Source organism: Danio rerio, chromosome 9, assembly GCF_052040795.2.
Source record: "Danio rerio strain M-AB ecotype USA chromosome 9, GRCz13ab, whole genome shotgun sequence".
NCBI lineage: Eukaryota > Metazoa > Chordata > Actinopteri > Cypriniformes > Danionidae > Danio > Danio rerio.
Window position 1 is genome coordinate 23,250,094 of NC_141029.1, and position 24,824 is coordinate 23,274,917.

At 34.4% G+C, this 24,824-nt stretch overlaps 3 protein-coding genes across 16 annotated transcripts; 1 reads left to right on the plus strand and 2 right to left on the minus strand.

The window, feature by feature from the left end:
* On the plus strand, window positions 1–4,682 carry eef1akmt1 (EEF1A lysine methyltransferase 1). 2 transcript variants are annotated; one of them, XM_087266276.1, is made up of 5 exons: window positions 1–106; window positions 274–431; window positions 1,361–1,443; window positions 2,576–2,865; window positions 3,974–4,658. In XM_087266276.1, exons 2-5 carry the CDS (start codon window positions 285–287, stop codon window positions 4,102–4,104), a joined length of 651 nt encoding a protein of 216 aa, XP_087122402.1. In that variant the 5' UTR covers window positions 1–106; window positions 274–284; the 3' UTR covers window positions 4,105–4,658. The 2 variants fall into 2 exon arrangements, with proteins under 2 accessions (XP_087122402.1, NP_996970.1); NM_207087.1 differs by having other exon boundaries at window positions 33–106; window positions 318–431; window positions 3,974–4,682.
* il17d (interleukin 17d) lies at window positions 2,478–7,024 on the minus strand. Of its 2 annotated transcripts, XR_015498874.1 has the most exons (3): window positions 6,220–7,024; window positions 3,930–5,134; window positions 2,478–3,656 (listed from the first exon to the last, which is right to left on the minus strand). XR_015498874.1 is itself a non-coding variant. In NM_001020789.1 (2 exon segments), coding segments are annotated over 2 exon segments (639 nt in total).
* On the minus strand, window positions 6,801–24,777 carry ift88 (intraflagellar transport 88 homolog). Of its 12 annotated transcripts, none has more exons than XM_087265956.1 (29): window positions 24,631–24,777; window positions 23,212–23,298; window positions 23,062–23,124; window positions 22,900–22,959; window positions 22,507–22,560; window positions 22,349–22,412; window positions 21,852–21,921; window positions 21,671–21,761; window positions 21,482–21,586; window positions 21,307–21,409; window positions 20,327–20,441; window positions 20,013–20,244; window positions 19,865–19,935; window positions 19,662–19,748; window positions 19,028–19,127; window positions 18,546–18,632; window positions 17,488–17,674; window positions 17,285–17,393; window positions 16,970–17,120; window positions 15,525–15,640; window positions 15,389–15,441; window positions 15,243–15,308; window positions 15,050–15,156; window positions 13,474–13,534; window positions 13,303–13,347; window positions 10,955–10,999; window positions 10,606–10,653; window positions 7,425–7,538; window positions 6,801–7,203 (listed from the first exon to the last, which is right to left on the minus strand). In XM_087265956.1, the coding sequence occupies exons 2-29, from the start codon at window positions 23,296–23,298 to the stop codon at window positions 7,082–7,084; spliced, it is 2,613 nt and encodes an 870-aa protein (XP_087122082.1). In that variant the 5' UTR covers window positions 24,631–24,777; the 3' UTR covers window positions 6,801–7,081.
* Between the last annotated feature and the right edge of the window lie 47 nt (window positions 24,778–24,824).

Sequence of the window (24,824 nt, forward strand, 5' to 3'; positions counted from 1 at the left end):
GTACTCGCTCGGCCACCGTAGTCCAAACACGTGTGTGAGGCTGTGTTTGTCCTGGTCCTCTATCTTAAGTTTGTAAACATTTTAAAGAGGGTCGTTCCGCACTTAGGTAAGTGTTTAAACGCAAATAATTTCTACTTTAGATCTAATTTGCGACAATTACCTTAGCAAGAGCTGTTAGGATATTATTGAATGAGCGTTGTGCTAATGTTTCTTCATCGTCCGTTACCTCAGTCATTCAGTTCACATGCATCCGTGTCGTCTTTTAATATAAAGGCTCCTTCATCATGAGTGACAGTGATGATGATGATGTACCTCAGCTCTCTGCGGACACACTGGCAGCTTTGCAGGAGTTTTATGCCGAGACTGGAAGAGCAGGACAAGACACCGCCAAAACTGACAAGTTCAGTGTCGGTGCAGTCGAGGAGGACTGGGTGCTGATACACTACACTACACTACACTACACTACACTACTCGCGTTTTACATGTATATAGCCAGTCACTGATTATTTAAAGACCAGTGTTTGCTCATTAGATATTAGCATTTGATTCTATAGTGTCTAACAACTATATTGTTGTTACAAGTAAGTTACTGATTGTCTGTGCGGTTCTTCTGTCATTAAGCTACAACTCTTCATGTTTGACTGGTTACTTACTCATGATTTTCATGTGACTAGTAGATATTATTTTAAAGTAAGATATTCATTAATAGTAACTATATTTAGTTTTTAAAAGATAATTATTATATTTCTATTATTATATCTTTTATTATATCTAGTTTTTGAGTAAATGGGGGTATGTAATAGATGGTAGTACTTACAGAGTAATTACTATTTAACAAATATGTGCTACTATTTAACTAAATAAATAGCATCTACTGAATAATTACTGGTAGATTTGAAGTTAAACTATTGACTGTTTAATTCGTATTTACATACTAGATACTCAATGTAGCACCTCATTTTACAACCCTGTCTTGTGTGGAAATACTATGTACTCGTTAGTTCTGGGTAATAAGTAGGTACTATGCCTAAACCTTCCCCTGAATCTAACAATAACCATGTAGTTAACTTGTAAACCTGGTTCTTGAAGTGTATACACACGCACACTCTAAAATAAAGTGAAATGAAAATTATTCACAGCTGAATACTGTTGTAGGCATCTAATCTCAGTGACAAATCAAAGACCAAAACATGAAATGTTACTTGTCACTCTTGAAATTAAAGCAAGTATCTAAAGAATAAGTGCTTGTATTTGTTTAATGGGTACTCATATCAAATAACCCTAATGACCTAAAATCTAATGAAAAAAAGTAGTATCTGTTAAAAAGTCCATTTTAAAGATTGAATGTGTTTGTCCACAGCGCATGAGTCAGTTCTGGTACAGTGAAGAAACAGCCTCACGGTTAGCTGAGGAGCTCCTGCAGCAGGCTGGAGAACATGGGAGGTTTGTCTTAAGATTTTACATTTGTGCAACCATTCTGAAATGCAAACAAATACAAGAGTAGTAATGATGGGCTTGAACTAGAACATTCATTCATATAAAAGAATAGTTGCCTTTAATAAAGCGGCATCCAAAATCACATACTCTCGAATAAGGGCTGATAGTTCATCAATAATGACTTTGCTTCCATTAAGAAACAACATTGTACAGGAGGAATGTGATCTGGGTGTATCACTTTGCCGTGTTATTATCATGGTATGCTTTGCATCGTTTCTTCTTCCAAATATTAGTGTTTGATTTGAGTCCTGTAAATTGCTGCTGGTATATATTTTGTAAATTACAGCTATAATTAAAGGAACAGTCAAAAGTACATTGCATGAGGCAAAAATATACATTTTTCTTTTATGCTAAAACTTATTTGAATATTAAGTAGAGCTCATGTTTCATGAAAACATGTTGTGAATTTCCTGCTGTAAATTTATTAAAATGTACATTTTGAATGGGTATAAGCATGGCTAAAATATTTAAAGGTCATTTTCTCTACATTTCGCTTTTGTTTACCCTCAGATTCCAGATTTACAAATAGATACTTTTGGCCAAACATTGTCCGGTCATTTTTTTTAGCCTTTCAGATGATAAATTTACAAAAATCAAACCTTATAGATTGTTTTGTGGTCTTGGGGCACAGATGACTTGTTTTTAAATGAAATTGTTCATGCCTGTACAAACACACTAAGGTAATGGGGTTTTTTGCTCTATATTGCTCTTAGATGTTTTAAAGTAACTTATGCTCACTACTGCTGCATTAACACAACCTGAAATACTGCAAAACATGAAAATAATTCACACTGTCAAATGATTAAAATCTGAAATAAATGTTTTTATTTTAATGCATTTTAAAAAGGCTTGATCCTATAACAATCCTTCACTATCACAATTAAGTCTTCTAGTTCTGCAATAATTTGGTGCTTTTATATTCTCATTATCAGCACTGTTAAAAACAGTTGAATATTTTGAAGAAACAATTAATCTCAAAAAAGAAAGAACAGCATTTACTTGAAATTGAAGTCATCTTTACAATTAAGCACATTGTTTCTAAATACGAGTCTTCATTTCTTATGTCTGTGTGTGGCAGGATCGCCTGTTTAAGTGCACCGAGTGTGTATCAGAAGCTGAAGCAGCTGGAGTCTGTGCGGTCAGACGGTGTGTCTGCTGTTTTGCTGGAGTTTGACAGGCGTTTCGCAGCGTATGGAGATGAGTTTGTTTTTTACGATTACAACAATCCTCTGTGTCTGCCTGAGGATCTGCTTCCTCAGAGCTTTGACATCGTCATCGCAGATCCACCGTACCTGTCAGAGGAGTGTCTCAGCAAGGTCACGCTCACCGTTAAACACCTCACAAAAGGCAAAATCCTGCTCTGTACAGGCAAGTGCTTGTCTGTCTGTCTGTCTGTCTGTCTGTCTATCTGTCTGTCTGTCTATCTATCTATCTATCTATCTATCTATCTATCTATCTATCTATCTATCTATCTATCTATCTATCTATCTATCTATCTATCTATCTATCTATCTATCTATCTATCTATCTATCTATCTATCTATCTATCTATGTCTGTCTGTTTTTTTTATGTTATAGCCTTATTACAAAATTGATTAAATTAATTTATTTCCTCAAAATTCTACACACAATCCCCCATAATGACAATGTGAAAAAAAGAGTTTTTTTTTTTTAATTGTTGCAAATTAAAAAAAAAAACACATGTACATACAGTAAGAATTCACAGCCTTTGCCGTGAAGCTCTAAATTGAGCTCGGGTACATTCTGTTTCCACTGATCATTCTTGAGATGTTTCAGCAGCTTAATTGGAGTTTACCTGTGGTAAATTAGGTTTATTAGACATGATTTGAAAAGGCATTCACCTGTCTATATAAGGTCCCAAGGTTGACAGCGGTCTACAGACAATTCCTTTGACATGCACTGAGGCAGGATTGTCTTGAGACACAAGGCTGGGGAAGGTTACAGAAAAATTTCTGCTGCTCTAAAAGTTCTAATGAGCACAGTGGCCTCCATCATCGGTAAGTGGAAGATGTTTGCAACCACCAGGACTTTACCTAGAGCTGGCTGGCCATCTAAGCTGAGTGATCAGGGGAGAAGAGCCTTTGTCAGGAAGGTGATCAATAACCTGATGGTCACTCTGTCTGAGCTCCAGCTTTCTTCTGTGGAGAGAGGAGAACCTTACAGAAGGACAGAAGATCTGTGCAGCAATCAACAAATCAGGCCTGTATTGTACATGTGATTATTCAGCTTTTTATTTTTAATAAATTTGCAACAATTTCAAAAACTCGTTTTTTTTGTTTTTTTCGCATTGTCATTATGGGGTATTGTGTGTAGAATTTTGAGGAAATAAATGAATTTAATCCTTTTTGGAAAAAGGCTGTAACAAAAAATTGTGGAAAAAGGTCTATGAAGCCTACTGTATGAATACTTACTGGATACATTGTATCTGATCCTCATTCAAACCTTTACACTGCAGGAGCCATCATGGAGGAGCATGCTGGGAAACTTCTGGATCTGAAGATGTGCAGTTTTTTACCAAGACACAATCATAATCTTGCCAATGAGTTCCGCTGTTATGTTAACTATGAATCAAGGCTTCTCTCATGAAAAATCTTTCAGACGGACATCATTTGAGCCCTGTTTTCTCTATTGAACATTAGCCGATGATTATTTGGAGCAATAAATCCTCTCACTCCAACTGGAGAATAGCAGGACCCAGAGATCACAGCGCAGAAATTGGCTCTTCATCAGAGATCTGTGATCAGTCTTTGATTATGCGTTGGCCGACTTGCTTTGTCAGCTGAGCACATATTTAAAAAACATTCAGTCACAAAACTGAAGCATTGGAAATTATTGGAGTCAGGGCATAACATGGGCTTGAAGTATTTGTATATAATCTACCATACACTAGACTTATGTTACCTATGCTGTTTAAATTAAAGCAGTCATAAAAGGGCCGACAAAAAGTCAAGCTGAATAATATGCTCTAGTGTGTAAATGATATCCATTATTGTAGCACTCATGCTTGGCTTTAAAAGAAATGTGTGTGTGGTGATCCGCTGTACACTTGTGCTCAAGATATACTGTATTATTTAACAGCATGATGATGACTGACTTTTCCCAACTTTGGATTAGTAAATGTTTGTGTTTTGGCACTAAAAGTTTTCCTTTCGCTTGCCCTCACAGCTGCAGATTCTAGTCTCGAGTGCCAAGTTCTGTCTGAAGTTTTCTTTCGGTTGGTGAGAGCAAAAACTGAGGAGGAAAATTCTTTAAAATGAAATACTCCACAAAAAAATGTTAAAATGATCAGTTGAGTTCATTCTTCCTGAAGGTGCTGGAGACTGTGTTTTTGGAAGCGACTCTCCTCACACTTGGCTTGCTTTTCTGTATTTTACTGTCTTTTTCCAACAATGGCACACAAGTACAGCCCACAGCGATGGACACATAGCTCTCTGTGTAGGAATGACGGCCTCCCACACAAGGGCCCACGGTGCGGCGCAGTATGACAGTCGGCATGTAGACTGGAGTGCTGCGGAAGCGGTCACTTTCCTCACCGTTCAGACCGCTCAGGCATCCCTTACACAAACAGTACGCCTCTGGGAGATATCGAGGGTACCTCGCTGGATCATGGGAGATTCTTGGATCAACAGCAATGAAAAAGAGTTACTTTCAAAGATGATTCGTTAAAGGGTTGTTCACCCAAAATAAAAAAATTTATCATTTAATCCCCCTCCACACATTCTAAACTGTGTATATTTCTTCTGTTGAACATAAAGGAAGATATACTCAAGAATGTTAAAAAAAAGCAGTCACTGACTTTCATTGTAGGAACAAAAATATGCGTTGAAAGTCAATGGCTGCTGCGCTTCTTGTTTTGTGTTCATGAGAAGAATGAATTTCATAACAGTTTAGAAGCGCAGAGAGTATATTTTAATTTTGGGGTGAGATATCCCTTCAGTTTTTTTTTAGGAGCAATGAGTGTTAAAGGCATATTTCACCCAAAATTTCTGCCAAAAAATGCTCCCCCTCTGAAATGTGCATCTATTACTTGAAATTTATAAATAATAGAGTGATGACGCTGAGAGACTGAAGTGAGTTTCATGAAATTGAACCCTTCCTTTACAGAAGATTTATAAATAAATAGATTTACTTTAAATACAATACCAATGAGATGAATTAAATTGTTTACTGTGTGGTTCAGTTTAAAACAGCAACAACTTTGTTTAAAACCCACCAAAAAGCCAAGTCAAGTCAATGTTATTTTACATTTGTAAATGTAATATAGCGCGTTTTAAAATGCGTTTCACTTATTCTTGCTTTATCCATCAAAACAACCGTTTTACGTTTTAAATGAATTGTGGCCTTGATTTAAAAAAATAGACAGAGGATGCTAATGAGTATGAGGGTGCATTTTGCGACAGGTGTGCGTTTCTCGGCACACCTGTACTTGTTGACTCGATAATTATTATTTTATGTAAGAAAGCAAGTCACCTCAGCTGTAACTTCAACTAAGCAAAATAATAGTAAATAATCATTTTGGGTGAACATCCCTTTTAAAGCCAGTACAGCAAAACATTGGTATTTAAATGAATTTGTTTGTAGATAACTATAGAGTTTGAACAAGTTCTAATTTATTAAGTTCTGAAAAGCTAACCGCTCTCAATTAAGCAGAATCATGAAATTATTTAGTTTTACAGTCTTGTTCCCGTTGTTTACGGTTACCTGTACGCCCAAGGAGAGAGGCTGAGCAGGTTGACCGGTGTTCGCGGTCTGTCGCGCGCCAAGCGGGACGCTGATCCACAGCTCAGATTCTGGCGCTCCGGAGCCGCAAGCTGCAGAGTGTGATGAAACGCGCTCAGTACCCCGACCGAGAGCCTCCCGAACATCTGCTCCAAAATCTCCTCCGGTAAATCTAGACACGAGCGAGTCCTCGGCGCTCTCCTGGACACCTTCTGTCCCCGTTCACCCGGCGCGCTCCCGCAGCACCACAGCCAGACTAGAACAAGCGTCGACACAACTGGAGCGCGCATTTCAGTTCACACAGCGTCTAAAGTCTCTTTAGTGTTACGAAGCGACTGTTGCTTGAGTAAAAGCAGACCTGTAGAGAGCTCAAACCGACCCACATAAACTTCCCAATTGTTGCGTAAAGCAGTGTCTCATCCGTCTGTCCGGTAAATGCGATCAGGATACTCGACTCCACACACTGGGCGGACTGTTTGATACTGAAGAAAGATCCCCATCTGCTCGAGCTGAAGCCAAAAACCTTAATTTCCCTCATATATATTAAGAGATTAGATGTTGAGAAAAATCTCTACAACCATTCTTTTTAATATTTCACAGTTCAGTCATACAAAGGTTTATATCTTTACAATACAACTAACAGATGAAATAAATAATTCAGGATGAGTAGTGTATTTCTTAAATAGAATTATATAAAGATAATGCCTTCTCTGATCAAATATAGTTCAGCATATTGAAATGAAAGTATTTTTTAAGCTACCGTACTGTTGTTTGAGCTGACAATGAAGACGAAAGCACTTTCTAAAGATGGATCATTGTTTCCACTGGACTCCTGCCGCTCTCCTCACTCAGGCAGTAAATCATCTCCCAGCTCTTCATCAGCAAACTCATCCTCCTCATTGCGTTTCCTTGCTGCAGTTTTTGGCCTCTGTGTTTGAGGCCCCAATGGATCGACATAAGAAGCATCTAAAATGATAAACACATTGGGTGCTTTTAAGAATGACAGGCCTGGCCAAGAATATGAAGCATTCTTCCGAATGAAGAAAACTTGAGTATAGATTAAACCTTATTTGATTATGAAAATGCAATAATAATTTATCTTTTGACCGGTAAAGTATTAATCACTTTTTTTTTGGCAAGACGTAAAAAATAAAAAGATAACAAGATGACAAACTGTTGTTTCTGACCTATTTCCTGTTGAGTACTGGCTTCATACGGCTCATTGGATCCTGGAAGAGTTTTCAGTTTAACGCTAAGCCTCTCACTCTTGGCGCTGGTGCCGTGGTTGCTCTGTCCACTGTCTGAGAAAACACAGCCAAGAGAGACAATGTTGGACTAGTAAATATTTTTGGAGTGAGAATTTTCACAGTAGTGTCTGGTCATTCACATCATCAATAACGTAAAGCCATGCTAAAAATGTAAAAAAAAAATAAGTGTTAGAACGTCGGTAAACAAACAACAAAAAAGAAGGCATGAACAGCAACAGGCCCGGCTTTCACTTGCAGCAAAGGCAATGTGACTCTAGAATCCTAATTAAAGTGATCGGACTCTGAAACCAAATTACTTCCATAATCAAAAGCAGCACACATCTGTATTTCACATCTCGCCTGTGAGTCACATCTCAGCAGATGTGAGACTGGAGTCTGGCAGGCAGGTAGGAGTGGGATCTTTAAACGCCCCAGCAACAAAACTCAAAGGTATTAAATGAAACATCTTTTGCTGACATACGGTAGTTTTCCCTACCGCATCCACCTGAGGAATCTTGTCAGAATAAAACGCAAGTTAAAAAAGGTTTTACACTGCCTCAGAATACTTTACATTTTCATTTAAAACATCTTTAATGTGACATAACAACAGTCCTGTAGGAAAATGTTGAGATCAAGCGCTCTAATAGCAGGAAAGTGTTGTTCAGGAGTCTACTTGTGAAATATTTCACTGGTTTATTTGCACTCAGCGCTTTGCAAACAGAAAGAAGGTGCTGGAAACTCTCTGTCAAGCATTGAGAGCTGGATATTCCCTGGATATAGTGGTTTTGGCAGAAAAGACATTGTCAGGCTTTTACATGTTTGCCTTCTGTTGTGCTGTGATAGAATTTATGTCCTTGGGTTCTGTATCATTACGGAAAACACAGCAGGCATTAAAACAACATTTTGACATATGACACCTTGACATTTTCCATTTGAAAGTATACGAGTGTGCATGTGTGAATAAGAGAGTGTATGCGTGTTTCCTAGCACTAGGGGTTCACGGGTTAGGGTACTATCAGTGCTATGTTGTGGATGGAAGAGCACCCAATGCATAAAACATATGCCAGAGTAATTGGCAGCTCATTCCACTGTGGTGACTCCTGATAGATCAGGGACTAAGCCAAAGGAAAATGAGTGAAACCTTAGATGATTTATAAAAATATTAGTCAGTGGTAACATTACTCATTTTGAGAGTCAAATATATATATATATATATATATATATATATATATATATATATATATATATATATATATATATATATATATATATATATATATATATATATATGGCTTTGAATACTAAAAGAGGTCAAAATATATACGTATTTGTAGATCCTAATGTAACACTGAGATTTTGCAAAGCATGACAATCTGTCTTCCGTACAACTTTCAATATATGACTGATTATTTGACTTCATAAGGCCTTTTTTAATATTGGGAGCCATTGAATTAAGTTAATTTTGTCTGTACTGTTTGTTTGATGATTTTACAGTTAAGGGTGCAGTAGCTGATTGTCTTGAGAAGCATTTCACTGGTTGAAAGTCTCCACATTTCAATAGTACTAATTAAAGTAAATGATCTAAATGTATTTAAATGTATTTTTATTTTCTGGGTAAGGCATAAAACTAAAAAATGTTTATCCAATTAAAATTTGTCGGGTCGACAATTCCCATAACTCTGGTAGGTAGCCCAAACTGTCTGTCAACAAATGTAGATTTGTACATCTGTGCATCATTCACACAGACAGATCCGCCATTTGTGCCGCGTTCATGACATGGGCACACAAGAAAGAGTGACAAAAGTAAAAACAAATGCTAAATCAAAATATCAAAATCCTAAATCAATATTGTCTTAATAATAGTCTTCACATTCCAATAGTAATGAGTAAAGTAAATACAAATCAATATTGGAGTTACTTTTGCACACATGATGACACCATGGCTGAAGTATTTCTATTAGACAGCTAATGTTCTTTTTTGAAACTCTTTTAATCACGCAAAGCTGATGTAGGTTTTGTTGTTTTACGAATGGGTTATATGCACAGAAGTGCTGTTCAGCCACTTACGGCAAAGCTTGATGTGACCTTTTACAGCATCAATAATGTAGATTTTTATTTAGTTTAACACCAAAACATCAGTAAATAGCGTTATTCTGCCTAGCCTGCTTTAATGAGCTGAAGTTGCTTTTTTATTCACGTCACATTTGTTCATTTTATAACAATGACAGCCTGTGACGCGCTCCCTGTATTGTTTACCATGCTACTCTGAATATTCAGTCTGGAATAGCATGCAAGTATAGCTTAGTAATAAGTGTAATTCCTGCACCCCACTGGCCAACCACTAAGCATACAGTAGTTGCTTTAGGACAAGGCGCATGAGAGAGAGAGACCAGAAATCCTTGCATAAATGAAATATTGCACATTATGATGTTTTGCTTGCTACACAACTGAAAATGTGCTAGATATATTACAGTTTATCATTTGGAATTGTAGTATTATAAAGTACTAAAAAGTTTTCTAACTGGCGAATGACGGTCTAGTGGGTTGTCTACTCTTATCTTTAAGGTGCACGTTCATGATATCAGGAGGCGTGGCTTTGGATGTTCAAAGATATTATGCTAACCGGTTAGCATTTAGGCAGATCACCTACTGCACCTATAACTTGCCGGTTGACGTGAAATTCTTCCCAAATCTTTACAATAAGGTTGTATTAATTATTTGAAATTTTTTACACATACATCAGTACATGTATAACAGCATTTATTCATCTTTATTAACGTTAGTTCATGAAAATAAAGTTGTTCATTGTTAACTCACCTTTACCATGAATTAGCATTTTAATAATGCATTAGTAAATGTTAAAGTATGATTAAAAAATGCTGTACAAATATTGTTCATTATTAGTCCATTAGTAAAATCAATAACTAATGAAATCCTACTGTAAAGTGTGTTCAACTCTTCTTTAATGGTGACTGAAGAAATAAAACACCAACATTTTAAATAAGTTTTCAGTTAAATTTTCAGTTTTTGCAAACTATCAAATCAAATCTAATGCCATCTTTGTTTTTTAACCATCCAGAGGATTGAAAACCTGAACTGCACTGTTAAATACAGTACATACCTCTGCCCTGCTCCAGCACAGGACTATACTTAACTTCAGAGCGAGAAACTGCAGAGAGAAGAAAGGAAAAACAAGACAGAGTTCTGAAGAGACAGTGGGAAAGCTGAATTAGGCCTACAAATGAAGTTGCACCATGCAACAATGAGAGATTTCCTATAATTAATATGTCAGATGCACAGCATTGTGTATGGAGTTGAGTTATGAGCAGAATGTGAGGAATGAATGGCATTTGTAGTAAAGCTCTGCAATGGTGAAGCTGCAGCAGTGTATTGATGAGCAGAATGCAATGGCATGCTTGTTTTGTAGTGTTGGAGCGAATGCTGATTTCAGTAGTGTGTGCGGGTCATACCACTGGCTCTCAGAGGAGGGGTATTGATGGGACTCGAACTGCTCCCTTTCAGGCGCACAGCCATGAACAGAATAACAGAGATAAACCATGAAGACAATAACAGATTACTAACAAAAATAAGAAGATGATTACCATATAAACTGAAAAAAATGAGGGAGAAATTCAGTGGTCAAATTGCTGCCAAAATTTTGTAAATGTGCTTTATCTGACTGGAAATATTACAATATATATATATATATATATATATATATATATATATATATATATATATATATATATATATATATATATATATATATATATATATATATATATAATTATTATTTAATTTTTATATTATTTTAATTGTTTATTATTATTATTATTATTTTTATATTATTTAATATAATTTTTTATATTATATATTATTTAAATATAATTATTACTTTTATTCAGCAAGCACACAGTTTGATCAAAAGTAATTTAGTAATTGTTATTTTTAACATTATACTGATTTAAAGAAAGTTTTTTAAGCACTAGTAAAAAAAAGAAAGTTTCTCAAGCATCTGTGATATCTAATATATCTTATACAGTTAACAATGATTTATAAATGCTGACTAAGAGCTAGGGATGCAACAATTTTAGATTTTATTTGTATGATTATTCTCTGAGGAATAATCACGCTTTAACGGTTATCACAATATTATGCATTCATTAATTTCGAAACACTACTAGTTTACAAGATCACATGAAAGCTCCTTATATTTTGAAGTGTTATTAATTATACACTTCTCTCTTTGTGCTTAAAAATAAGTGACATTTTGACATTTAAACATAAGTAATAATTTTACACTCAAAATAAATGACAGAACCAGAATCAAAATAAATAAAAAAATGTATTTGTCTAATGCAGGGTTTGAAATTAACGTTTTTTTTTTCACTACAAATTGTATATTAACAGATTTATTGTATTTGAAAACAACATCAATGACTAAGAAAAACCAGAAACAACTGTCTAATTAATGCTGTGCTGACTTTTTGACATTTGTTCAATAATTCCAAAATGAATGTCTAACAGTTTTAAAATATTAACGATGAAGATGATGACAAAAATACTAACAATGAATTACATTTCTCATTATCATGCTGCCTGAATGTGTTTGAATGTGAGTTATCTGCTATGACAAGTCCTATACTGTTACATTATAAAAAATTAATCTGCGGTTTGCATCAAACAAAAATGAAGCACTGCAGTAAGAAATCTCCATTTTCCACAATTTTTTTTATATGTCCACTTAATAAACAAAAAGAATGGACAAAAGAAAGCAAGAAAAGTCACTTCCATCACTCTTTAAAAGTTTTGGTTTCAGTTTGTGTCATTTTAAATGCTCTGTCTCGTTGTGCACCGATTTTCATTTTTCTTTGTTTGTGGAAAAGCAGGCGAGTCAGCCCAGCCGACCCAATATATAAGTGGGGCAGAGCAGACTTCAGCCATTTGCATTTCAAAGGTCACAAAAGCTCCCTGTCACATAGTCTCGGAGTACAAGCTCTGAATTTTTTATTTAGTTATTTATTTGCTGCAGTATTGTTCTGTGTAGTAACGCAGCATTGAGAGGTCTTTACGATTAATTAACCGTGACAGATTAAAGCACGGTTAATAGTGAAACCGGTTAATTGTTGCATCCCTACTGACAATTCAGCTTTGTCCTCACAGAATTGTTTTTAATATGAATATAGAAATCGGTTATTTAAATTGCATTTGATAATATTACTGTATTACAGCCATTTCGATCAAATTAATGCAAATTTAAGACATTTGTCTTAATATGATAAATATTGATTTGTTTTCCAAGAAACTACATCCTTCTACAAGCAACCACATTCGTGATTGTGATTCATATCATGTCTGCTTTATTCTGATATATAAAACAGGAAGCGATCACACCACTTTGCTTTTTTAGCTTGAAGCACTCCCTAATGTGTTTGACAATAAGAAAAGGAAGTGATGGAAGAAGAGAGCAGTAAGATGCAGAATGAGGCTAACAGCAGAAGAGCTTTAAACCCAACAATGGCTGACACTAAAAACTCAACATCACCTGATGCCAGATCCACATCTGATGTCCAACAGGAGTTAAGAGTCACAAAAATAGTTTTACTACAACACTAAATGAAATCATAATCACAAAATCCAAAAGGGAATTGTTGGATTTAAATGCCTAAATCGTGAATTATTGTAGACCTAAAGGAAAAATATCTAAGCACTATCGGTTTTAGAAACAATTAGATAAATAAATCACATCACTTGACTAATAGTAATCCACTAAATTCGTCCACATGGAGTCACAGTATTAAGGGAATTACAGTCATACCACTGGCTTTTTTAGGGGGAGTGTGTGTAAGGTTTGAAGTATTTCCTGTTTACCAAGAGAGGCAGATGACAGGTTGAGGTTGGTGGAAAAAAGTAAAGTAATAAGCATGTATTCGGTTAATGAGCAGTTTTTCATTTCATAGGGTATTTGACGAGTCAAAACTTTACTCACCACTGCCAGCGCTACCTTCCCTGCGGCTTCGAGCACTGCTATCCCTTCCAGACCTCACCCTCTGTGTGTCAATAACAGCATGATGTCAAATATGGCCCGTTTCTACACCTCTGTATTCACTTATTGGTCAAAGATGAAAAGCAGCTATCAAGCATCCAAACAAAAGTTGAGTGCAAGTTCAAATACATGTTAGATTTTAAATACACAGTTAATTTAAACACGCAGCAAAATAATTATAACAACTATCATATATAACTATCATAATTAACCATTTAACTGCGCATTTGTAAAGACTACTCTGAAAAATTATGGAAAATTATTTCATCTTTGTTTCACCAAAAGTTCTTTGAAATGTTAAAGCAGACATTTCTGGCATTTATTTATTTATTTATTTAAGACAACTTATATGTAGTGAATGTTTGTGCTTTTATTTTAGTTGTCTTTTTTTTCTTAAATTCTATTTTCCAAAATAAATCCTCTTTGCACTTAACAAGTTTACAATAAAGCGTGTTAACAAATTTTAAATGATTAATGAAGGAATTATAATGCTTTGACTTATTGTTTAATCTCATTTACAAGCACAGTAGCATATTTAAAGCTGCTGTATAGGCTATTTCTGTCCGTTTGCATCACTTCCTTTTGCGCCCCCCTGGTGGCTTATTCACAAACTGCAGTCATACACTAAAAACAGAGCGGCAGCAATTTTAAACAGCGGCGGTATGAGCCCCGGCAGTAATAGTCACTTTGAACTCTCACCTACTATAATATGTGACCCTGGGCAACAACATATAACTGTTGCACAGGTCTATTTATAAAAATAGCCTAAATTAAATGTATTTTATTATGTATAACTAACATAATATTTAGTAAATTTCCTACTGTAAGTATCTTTGCTTCTTTAGCGTTTTTTTCTTGGTCTCCCTAAGGAGAAATGATTCTTGGGCAATCAAGAGAGATAATCCTAGACCCTAACCTAACCACAACTTATTCCACAAAACATCTATACCTTCCCCAGAAAAAAGCTAAAACTAAACTTTTGTTAATATACATCGCCAAGAGTTTCATTTGGACAACTTAAAAGGTGATCTTCTCAATATTTAGATTTTTTTGGAATCATATTTCACTCACATATTGAAAAATCCTAACAAACCATACATCAATGGAAAGCTTTACTTAGTTTTCAGATGGTTTATACAGTTTAACTGCCAAAAATTGACCCTTACTACTGATTTTGTGGTCCAGGGTCAACATATAAGCTTTATGCATATAAATGTTTTTTAATACAGTCAACAAAATTGGGCGGCAATTTTTTGACCCATATCCAGAACAACACACAGCTTCCTCGATTATTATCCATGGGTGTCCAATAGAAAAAAAAATCCAGCTCATCTCCTTTTTCTTGTAGTCCTATATTCTAAACATTGAAACTCTCCACACTTGATTTAGAGACTGTGAATTATCCCTCTAGACAGCTATATGTGTTTTTTCTTCACTCTTCTCTTTTACTCCTATTTTCTTCCATTTAAGGACACAGAAGAGGCCAGCATATAAACTGCAGGAAGACCAAACCGTGTACCTGCTCTCTGATCTCCTTCATTTTTTCAACTTTCTTGAGTTTGGTGGCGTAATCCTGCACCTCTTTTAGTCCCATATCTGTGCAAAGCCGGACCAGGAATCGCAAACCTGCTCGACAATAAAAAAAGATATGAGATGTAAAGTCAAGAGATGGGCACTGAATATCAAAACAAAGTAAACATTGAGCTCATTACATTCAACATTTTCAGGAAACTTGCGATGGATCTCCTTGTAGGTCTCAAGTGCCTTCTGATAATTCCCTGAAACAAATGAATGTAACAAAATTGATGGCACTGAGATGGAACTTTATTATTATTGTCATTACAACTAACACTCATACCACTTCTCCTGTAACAGCTGGCCACCATAAGCTGCCACTTCACCTGTGTTGGCCTGAAATTCAACAAAAATCAAGAATATATCTCCAGATCCAGGCAGAATATTCATGGAAATAGATATGAAGTTTAGCCACTTACTGAATTAGGGTAGCTCTCTCAAAGTACTGAATTGCTTTCTCACAGAACTGGGTGTCGATGTAATATGCACCCAACCACTCAATGACACTAATGTTTGAGGGAAAATACCTGTACGACTGAAATAAACAGCATTATTTCAATAAAATGTCACGTTTCCTCTTTCAAAATCTTTTGACTACAGTTTTTCATCATTTACAAAACTGTGATCTCAATATCTTCGAATATCTTAATACTGCCATATTTAAAAACAAAGATAGCACAGAAGCTTTACAGTGTATAATCATGCTGAAAGTTGGAATAAAAGGATTTACACAGCAATTACAACTAATACTAATGGCTGAGCAGGCATAATTTAAACAGGTTTTTATGCAGCATTATGTCCGTATCATGAATTTTGAGCAGACACAGAGCAGCTTCAACTTGACTGTGTTACATGGTTTCTTAAATTCCCAACTTATACTTAAAACGAGGCTCAGAAGTGCATCTGTCAGAAGTGGCATTTGGGTGTCTTTACACAGGCTGTTTGATCCAGCTCAGAACGCATTTAAACTGCAATTATAACTGCATACTTTAACACTAGGGCTAAAGAGGTACACGTTTTCTCTGCCTTATATGCAACATTATGTATTTATATTGAATTTTAGCAGACACAGAGCAGCTTTTACATATAAAGTTAAAGTTTAAAAACATTTTTTTTAATGTCAGCAAATAGTTTTGAAGGTCTCTCTCTTTTTCTAATACCAAATTTGAACGATTTTTTCCAGAGGTAAACACAGAACGGGGAAAATAAAATCAAACAATGGCTCAGACTACACATTTAAAAAAAAAATTGAAACAAACTTATTAAATTAACAAACAGGCAGTTTTACAAGTCTCTGTTTGCAGTTAAAAATGTAAATGATTGATATTTACAATGATTTACTTGACATGTCTTAAATTATTACATTCAATAATTTGAGATTTATTTAAGGGATTGTTCATCAAAAACTGAAAACTCTGACATCATTGACACACCCTTCACTTGTAACAAAACTGTGATTTTTCCCTGTTGAACACAAAATGTTTTAAAAATGTTGGAAAGCAGTAACCGTTGATTCGCATATTTGTTTTTCCTACTATGGGATTCGGTAATTACAGGTTTCCAACATTTTTCAAAACATATTCTTTTGTGAACAGAACAATGAAACAGGTTTAGAACCACTTAAGGCAGAGTGAATAGTTGGTAGATTTTCATTTTTGGGTCAACTATCCCTTTAATATTTTTGTATTTCATATGAATGACATTTAACATTTAAATTAATCATTATTTTTAATTCAACTGTTTTTACTCCTGCTTTTACATTCATTTAGTAATTTAGCAGAACATTATGTCCAAATCACTTGAGATTAAACTATGAGACTGAACCATTTAGTGGTTGGTTTAGGGGAATTTATTTTTTGTTTACCTCATAATAATACTGAAAGGCCTGAGATTTGTCTCCTTCATTGTCATAGAGGTCTCCGAGTTTGGCCAGCACCTGTGCATCTGTAGGGGTCACACTGGTGAGCTGCATTAGCCACTCAATGGCCTGATGAGGGTCCTCCAACATCTCATATCTAAAGCTGCTTCAGGAATATTGACTCTTACCAAACAAATAAACATACACTATAATTCTCCCACTTAAGTCATGTCATTTATTGGCAAATTACATACTGGAAAGTAACCATATAACAGGCTTTTATTTAATATAAAGTGATGGTAACATTTTAAGGAAGGATACAGATTAGCCAGCTGGTACATGACCTGAGCACTGTTTCTGAGGATGGCATGCAGTTTGAGAAAACAATCCAGAGCTTCCTCCAGTCTACCCAGCCTCTTATACGTCAAACCTGCATGATGATAAAGAGATTAATAATAGTTTTGAATGTAGCAAGGATCTCATGCGGTGTAACCCCTTGGGATGTCATGTTTCTGATATCAGACCTAAGTTGTAGAGTGCTTCAGTGCAGGATGAGTCATTACGAAGAGACTCCTTGTAAAACTCTGCTGCTTTCTCATAGTCCTCCTTCACAAACAACGTGTTGCCTTTGTTAATGAGGGCTGCGGGGTTGTAGCGGTCAGCGCTCATGGCCAGCTCTGCATAGCGGTCAGCCTGGTCAAAATCTTTTTCCTAGAGAACAAACATATACATTAAATCAAGATGGTATCTGTGAGGATCTTATTAAAGGAATAGCTCACCCAAAAATAATACAAAAACATATATTTGTAAACTGGCAGCCATTACATATACTTACACATAACTTTTATTTCTTTCTATAGAATGCATTGACAATCAGTTTTTAACATTCTTTAAAATATCTTCTTTTGTTTTCACCAATTTAGTTTTTGTGTTGAAACAATCAGAACGAAAAAAAAAATCGATGAAAGTGTTGAAATTTTCAATCAATTCAATGCGTGTTCAAGAAAAAAGGTCAAAAAATTGTAACAATTTATTGGATACAAATGAATAATTTGATTCACAGAATTCTGTTATCATCTATGCAATGCAAAAGTTACTTTAAGGAGGTGCGCAACAACTTTCTTTTCCTGACCAACTTATATAGGGAGCTGATATTAACAGGTGGAGTTTAGTGAAATTCGTCATGTCAATCATTGTTAAGTCCTCCATTGGCCGCACCCCAGACATAAGTCCTCTTTTAATAGAGTTTTTCAATAAAAGCACAAAACTTTTTGTGTTCTGTGTTCAGTTTTAACACCTTTCTTCAGGCAGGAAGTTTCTGCAGAGCTGAATTTAATTTTGGACCAGCATTTATCTACTTCTGCAAAAATGCTAATTAGTATGCATAGCATCTTACACACAATAGTAGAAGTTCAGTTAATATATGCCCCCTACATGACCAATACAAATAATTGTTTGATTCAAAGAAAAAGAGACAAAAATAATAAAAAAATTATTCCTATTTTCAAACAAAAGAATTGTAATTTTTGGTGAACTATCCCTTTAACACAAAAGGCATAAATACAGCAACAGGTCAACTCACCAAAAAATAAAGAAAAGAAAGATTAGTGGCAGCTGCACTTTTTACTCGACTGTCCTTCTTCTCAAACATCTTTAGCGTTTCAACTGCCTGTAAACAAACGAGACGCTGTTAATAAACGAATTCACTGAGCTTGTAGTGACAGATAGATGTTTTACTATCTACTTTAGTTTCATCACACTACATTCGCAGCTACATGAGAAAGCAATGCAATGCAACTTAATATCAGCAGTACACAAATACAAATAGACTAATGCATACACACACACACACACACACATTCTCTCCAACATAAACATACCTCAGCCTCAAGAGTCATGCAGACGGACAGGCAAGAAAACAAAATAAAAAGGACGATTGAATGTGAAAAGTGTTAAAAGACAGAAACAAGGGTTCCCCACAGACATAAGAGTCACATTGCTCTGTTCTGTGGTAATATGTCAAATGTAACAAAGTTTTGAGTGTGTCTCCAGGGGCCCTTCTACCTGTTTGAAGTCTCTCTGTCTTAGGTAGGTAATGGCTTTATTGATCTCCAAGTCATTTGCAAGCTCCACGTATTGGGAACCCTTCACCATGTCCACACACCTGGAAAAGTAACATATTTAGCTACAGGATGAAAATATCTTAGCTGACAAATACATTGCAAAGACTAAAAATACATTCCACATAAAGATTTTTCAAGGAATGTCATGCTTGTTGAATCTGTGCACTGCATAAAGATTTTATATGATTGCATTTATGCAAAATAAAATAAATATTTAAATTTAATTTTTATGAATTTTCAGAATCCTCCACTCTTTATTAAAAATTTTTTGAATGGGATGAATTGGTGCTCAAGAACACTTTATTAATACCAATGTTAAATAAAGTTGCTTAAAATTTTTGGTCAAAACGTGATACATTATTTCAGATTTGTTTGAAGTAAAAAAATAAATAAATAAATAAAATAATATATATATATATATATATATATATATATATATATATATATATATATATATATATATATATATACATTTATTAATACATGCATTAATATAAAAATGTGTATTTCAATTTGATGCATTCTTCCTTTTCAAAAGAAAAAGCGAAATGAATAGACATAAATTCTAAGTTTACCAGTCAAACCCAGCTGCAAATGACATCTCGATTGCTGGAGCAATGAGTTTGGCTGAGGTCATAATATATTTTTCAGCAAGTGCTTTCCTAGGGAAAAAAGCGAATGAAATTTGTATACACTGAAATTAAATATTTACAAATGTAGAATAATAAATACCAAGCTATATTATAAATCAAGAAGAAGGTTTGGTACATTATAATACCTCTCTCTTTCCATTTGGTGAAGCTTATCATTCTTTATAGCTTCAATCACCATGTTTGCATGAGGGTCGTCCTGTAAAAAAATATACAAAATTAAGGCATGAATTATTTTACAGGTATAACTAAGGAGCATTTTACCAAAATGCTCACATTAGGAGGGATATATTTGTCATCATCATCAACTCCAAGGGGCACACAAATGAGTTTTTGAAAAGCTTTCTTCATCCTCTCACGGTCTCCAATGGCATAGTAGCACAGGATGAGGTTGAAACCTGTTTTTATGTTAGGGCTCTCAGTCATGATGTACTCAAAGGATGTGATGGCGTCTGAGTACTGGCCCATGTGTATGAACACAACTCCAATGTTCTGCATGATCTTTATCCTACAGAATAAAGAAATAAAATCACTTTTCACAATCTGCAACACACATATAGTTTATAAAACAAATGCACTAAAGTACCAACCTCATTGCATTGTGGGCATTTGAAATCTGATCCAAAGCCATGCGATAAAATTTAATAGCCTTTGTATAGTTCTTTTGCTTGAAATATATATTTGCCATGTTCACTTTTAATCGCCCTGTAGTAGACAAAAATGATTACAATCGAACATTAGAACACATTTATGTTAAAGTGAAGTGAATAGAGTTAGTTCAAAGGAAGTATAATCCAAGACACTGACTGGTTTATTAAGAACTTCAAACATGGCTCATCTAAAATGTTGTAATTAGCAAATGAGGCGTTATATGCACTAATTTGCATACATTTACAGTAAAGAAATCTTTACATTGGGAGTCGGGTTTAAAATTTGGCATTTAATTGGATGCCTAGGGGATTTGGGAAAGTTTATCACTACATAATTTAAAAACAAAAAGACTGCAAACATTTTTAAAACATTTGTTCAGTAAAATGTTTATACGATTAGAGATTTTTAAATGAGCATATCACTTTTAAAACACTCAAAATAGGCAATCCTGCACCATAAATCCAGTCAAAAGTGCAAATAATTGGATATTGAGACATAATCTGAAAGCTTAATAAATATTCATTCAAATCTGGAACCTGATGGTTCCAAAAATCTTAATACTAAGAAAACTCACCTTTAAGCATGTCCAAATTAAGTTTTTAGCAATGCACATTACTAATCAAAAAGTTGTGATATATTTAAAGTAAGAAATGTACAAAATATTTTCATGAAATGATTTTGCATTTTGTTAGAGAAAAGCATACATTAAGAAATCAGCTATTGAAAACATCTTTTAGAATTAAAATCTACAGATGCAAACTGATTAAGTGCTACAAAAGAAACAACTGAACATGTATCATTTACATTACACTGAATAAACACTTCATGAAAAGCCAAAAAGGCCAAAATCTCAAACCTGACAGGTGCAAGAGAAAACAGTGTTTGAGCCTGAGGTGTCTTGCCTTAAAAACTCGCTCACCTGCATTATTGAACATTTTGTTCTTCACAATGACTTGGTAAGTGTTCAAGGCCTCGGTGTACATGTCATTGTTGGCATACTGATTTGCTAAATTAAACAGCACCTGTACAATGCAAAAAAGACTTTTCAGCAAGAATTTTCAATAAAACATTTTTGTTTTCTGCAATGAACTCACAGAGTATGTCAGATCCAGATTGATGTGGTCTGCAGTGCCTGTTTGTTCTCTCTGTCTCACCAAAGCTCTTTCCTTCCTGCCTGCTTCTTTGGCTTTCTCTAGAGACTGTAAATAAATAAATTAACTAATAACTCAACATCTAAATATTCATTCTAAAAGGTCAAATAACTGTTTCCGAGCTATACCCACCACCTGAAGATCTCCGCGTGCATGAGCAAGACAGCTATCCTCTATCAAATCATTCACCTTCTTTTCCAGGATCTTTATCTTTTCCTCTGGACTGAGCAAGAAAACAAACAATAAAATCACAGAAAATGTTCAAACTTAAGATGTTAAGTGAGATCTGATTAATAAAGATGTGAAGGCATACGTGTCTTCATTCTTTGTCTCTAATGGAGGAGCCGGTCCTTTTGACTGTCCCAGTGGATCAAACGCAGAGCCTGAAGATGTGAAGGAACATACAGTATCCTATTTTGCACATCCTTGATACTGATATTTTTCAACATTTATTGTAAGTCGATAAAAGTTGATACATTTTGCCTAGTAGTAACAAGTTTATAGAATTATGTATAGTTTTAGATAAATATGTTTATATGTTTATATAAATATATTTTAATTTTTTTTTAAAGAATTACACTTTGATTTTAGAAGACCATATTTTGTGTTATAAACAATCTGAAGAAATAAAAAAGAACTGTAAAGCTCATAAGTGTTATAATTTGTGAGACGTTAACTAAGCAATTATGAGTTTATAACTTGTGACAAGATATTAATTCTGAGAGGGAAAATATAAAATGTAAAAATGTAAACTTAATTTGCAATTGTCTTTTCTGTGGCAGAAACAAGTTTTCAAAGTTGTGAAAGTACCTCTAGCTATTGATGAAGAATATCCTGCGGCCCGAACGGCAGTCATGGGACGAGCTGCACCATCCTATACATCCCACAAAACACCAGAAATTAATAGAATTTCATTGCATGTGACATCTGTAAAAAATAATAAGTAAACTACATTTTTTAAATCCAACCTGAACAGCTCCAGTCATTGGCCGCCCCATTGCAGTGCCAATAGGCACTCGAGACTGGAAAAATAACACCAAAAATATAAAGACATTTGAGAAAAACAAAGTCCTTCACTAAAACATGAAATAATACTATGTAATGAAATGCGTGATTTCAGTTAAATGAATTATGTTTACTGATAAAAAAACTTAAATAATCATTCTATTCACGATTAAAATCATCATATCAACAAGAAATCTATTACCGTATCTTTTTTAAATAGACATATATTAAAAAAGAACATTACACAGATGCTGTATTTGTATCAATACACTCAATACATATTTGCAAAAAAATTAAGATATTTTACTTTTTGTCAAAAATAGTAATAGTGAAAATCCAAATCCAACTCCACTCACCCCATAAGCTGTACCAATCGGTCGCCCTCCAATAGCAGTGCCAGGATATTTTGCTGTCATCTAAAAATAATCAGTAAATAAAATTAGTGTTTTTTTAATAATCATGTGCGGGTGTGCTTGCCCTTAGTCAGCAACTTTAGCAGCAGATGCAAAATGACTCACTGGGGGTCTCCTGCCATGACTTGTCCTGACAGCCTGCTGGAAGGCCACATCATTGTGAAGGTCCTGTGAGAACAGAAAAAAAAAATCACAATAAAAGCAAATGATGAAGTTGATCAAATGCATGTCAAATTGGCAGAAGTATTTACGCACCTCTGAGTCAAAAGTGGGATTGTAATCATTGTAGCCTGTATACAAATCATCCTCCTCTTCCTCTGGGACAAGATGCACATTCTCCATCTAAAACAAACAAACAAAAAGTATCTGATATATGTATATATATATATATATATATATATATATATATATATATATATATATATATATATATATATATATATGTATATATATATATATATATATATACACACACACACACACACACACACACACACACACACACACACACACACACACACACACACACACACACAGTTGAAGTCAGCATTATTTGCCCCCTGTTTTTTTTCCAATCTTTTTATCTGAGAGAAGCTTTTTTTCAGCACATTTCTAAGCATAATAGTTTTAATTATTCATCTCTTATAACTGATTTATTTTATCTTTTTCATGATGGTAGTAAATAATATTAGACTAAAACATACAATATATATATATATATATATATATATATATATATATATATATATATATATATATATATATATATATATATATTTGTAAAAAAAAAGTTCACAAAAATAAATGAACAATATAAAGGAAACAAATTAATTATTGAATAATTTAAAAATATCCTAAAAATGTGAACAATTCTTAAATAATGAATACACAAATATGATTAAAATGTTATACAAAAAGTGGTTAATAAAGAAATGTAAATCTGTTTAAAAATGTATAATGATGACATTTTGATTAAGTAAATAAAAATGCTAAATGAATAAATACAGCACTAAAATGAGTAGGATTTTTATTTTACTTAAGCAAAGAGCATAGAATCACATTCTAAGCTCTTTGACTTAAGTATAAACATATTAAGTCATAAAATGTTTTACTCAAGTATAAAACATTTTTCAGATTTCATACCCATTTGTAATATTGTTTAATTCCAGAATATAATTTATGTCTTTACAAAAGAAGCTACGATGGAGGCACAAGAATGATCATATTTAAGTTAAGGGTCAGTGGCATCAAAAACACTTGAACAAGCGAGGACATGTATACAACAAGAAAATAAAGAAGCAATATTACGAATTTTAAACATCATTGAAAAATACGTTAACTTTTTTTCTGTCACAAATTAACGTAACGTTACAACGTTGTTTAAGTTAAATGGCTAACGTTAGTTCGCGACCCTATCACACATTTTCCCTTACAACATAAATGCCAGCATCTGTGTAATAGAATTTATTTACTCAACATGCGTGGTTAACAGGATAGTGTCCTTACCGAGGAAAGTGATAATTGATAGCCTTATTAAACAGAAATACTCCCAAAAACCGCGTCTTTGGCCCAGCAGTAGCAGATACAGCCTGCTAACTAATCTGACTCTGAGCAACACATCGGTTGCTAGGATACAAAGATGGACAACGATAGACTACACATGAGCGGTTTTACCGTTTTGCTATTCGTTGTAGCACCAGCTATATTTCTGTCTTCCTTAAACTGTCTTTCAGTATTGCATTTCTAAAAAATGAATAAACATGAACGTCTGCTGCGAAAAAAAACATGGATTGTCCTTCTGTAAAAGTCCTGATGCTTTTTGGCGCGTGTGAGGCGCCGTAGCTCCGCCTGTTCCTCATGCACATGAC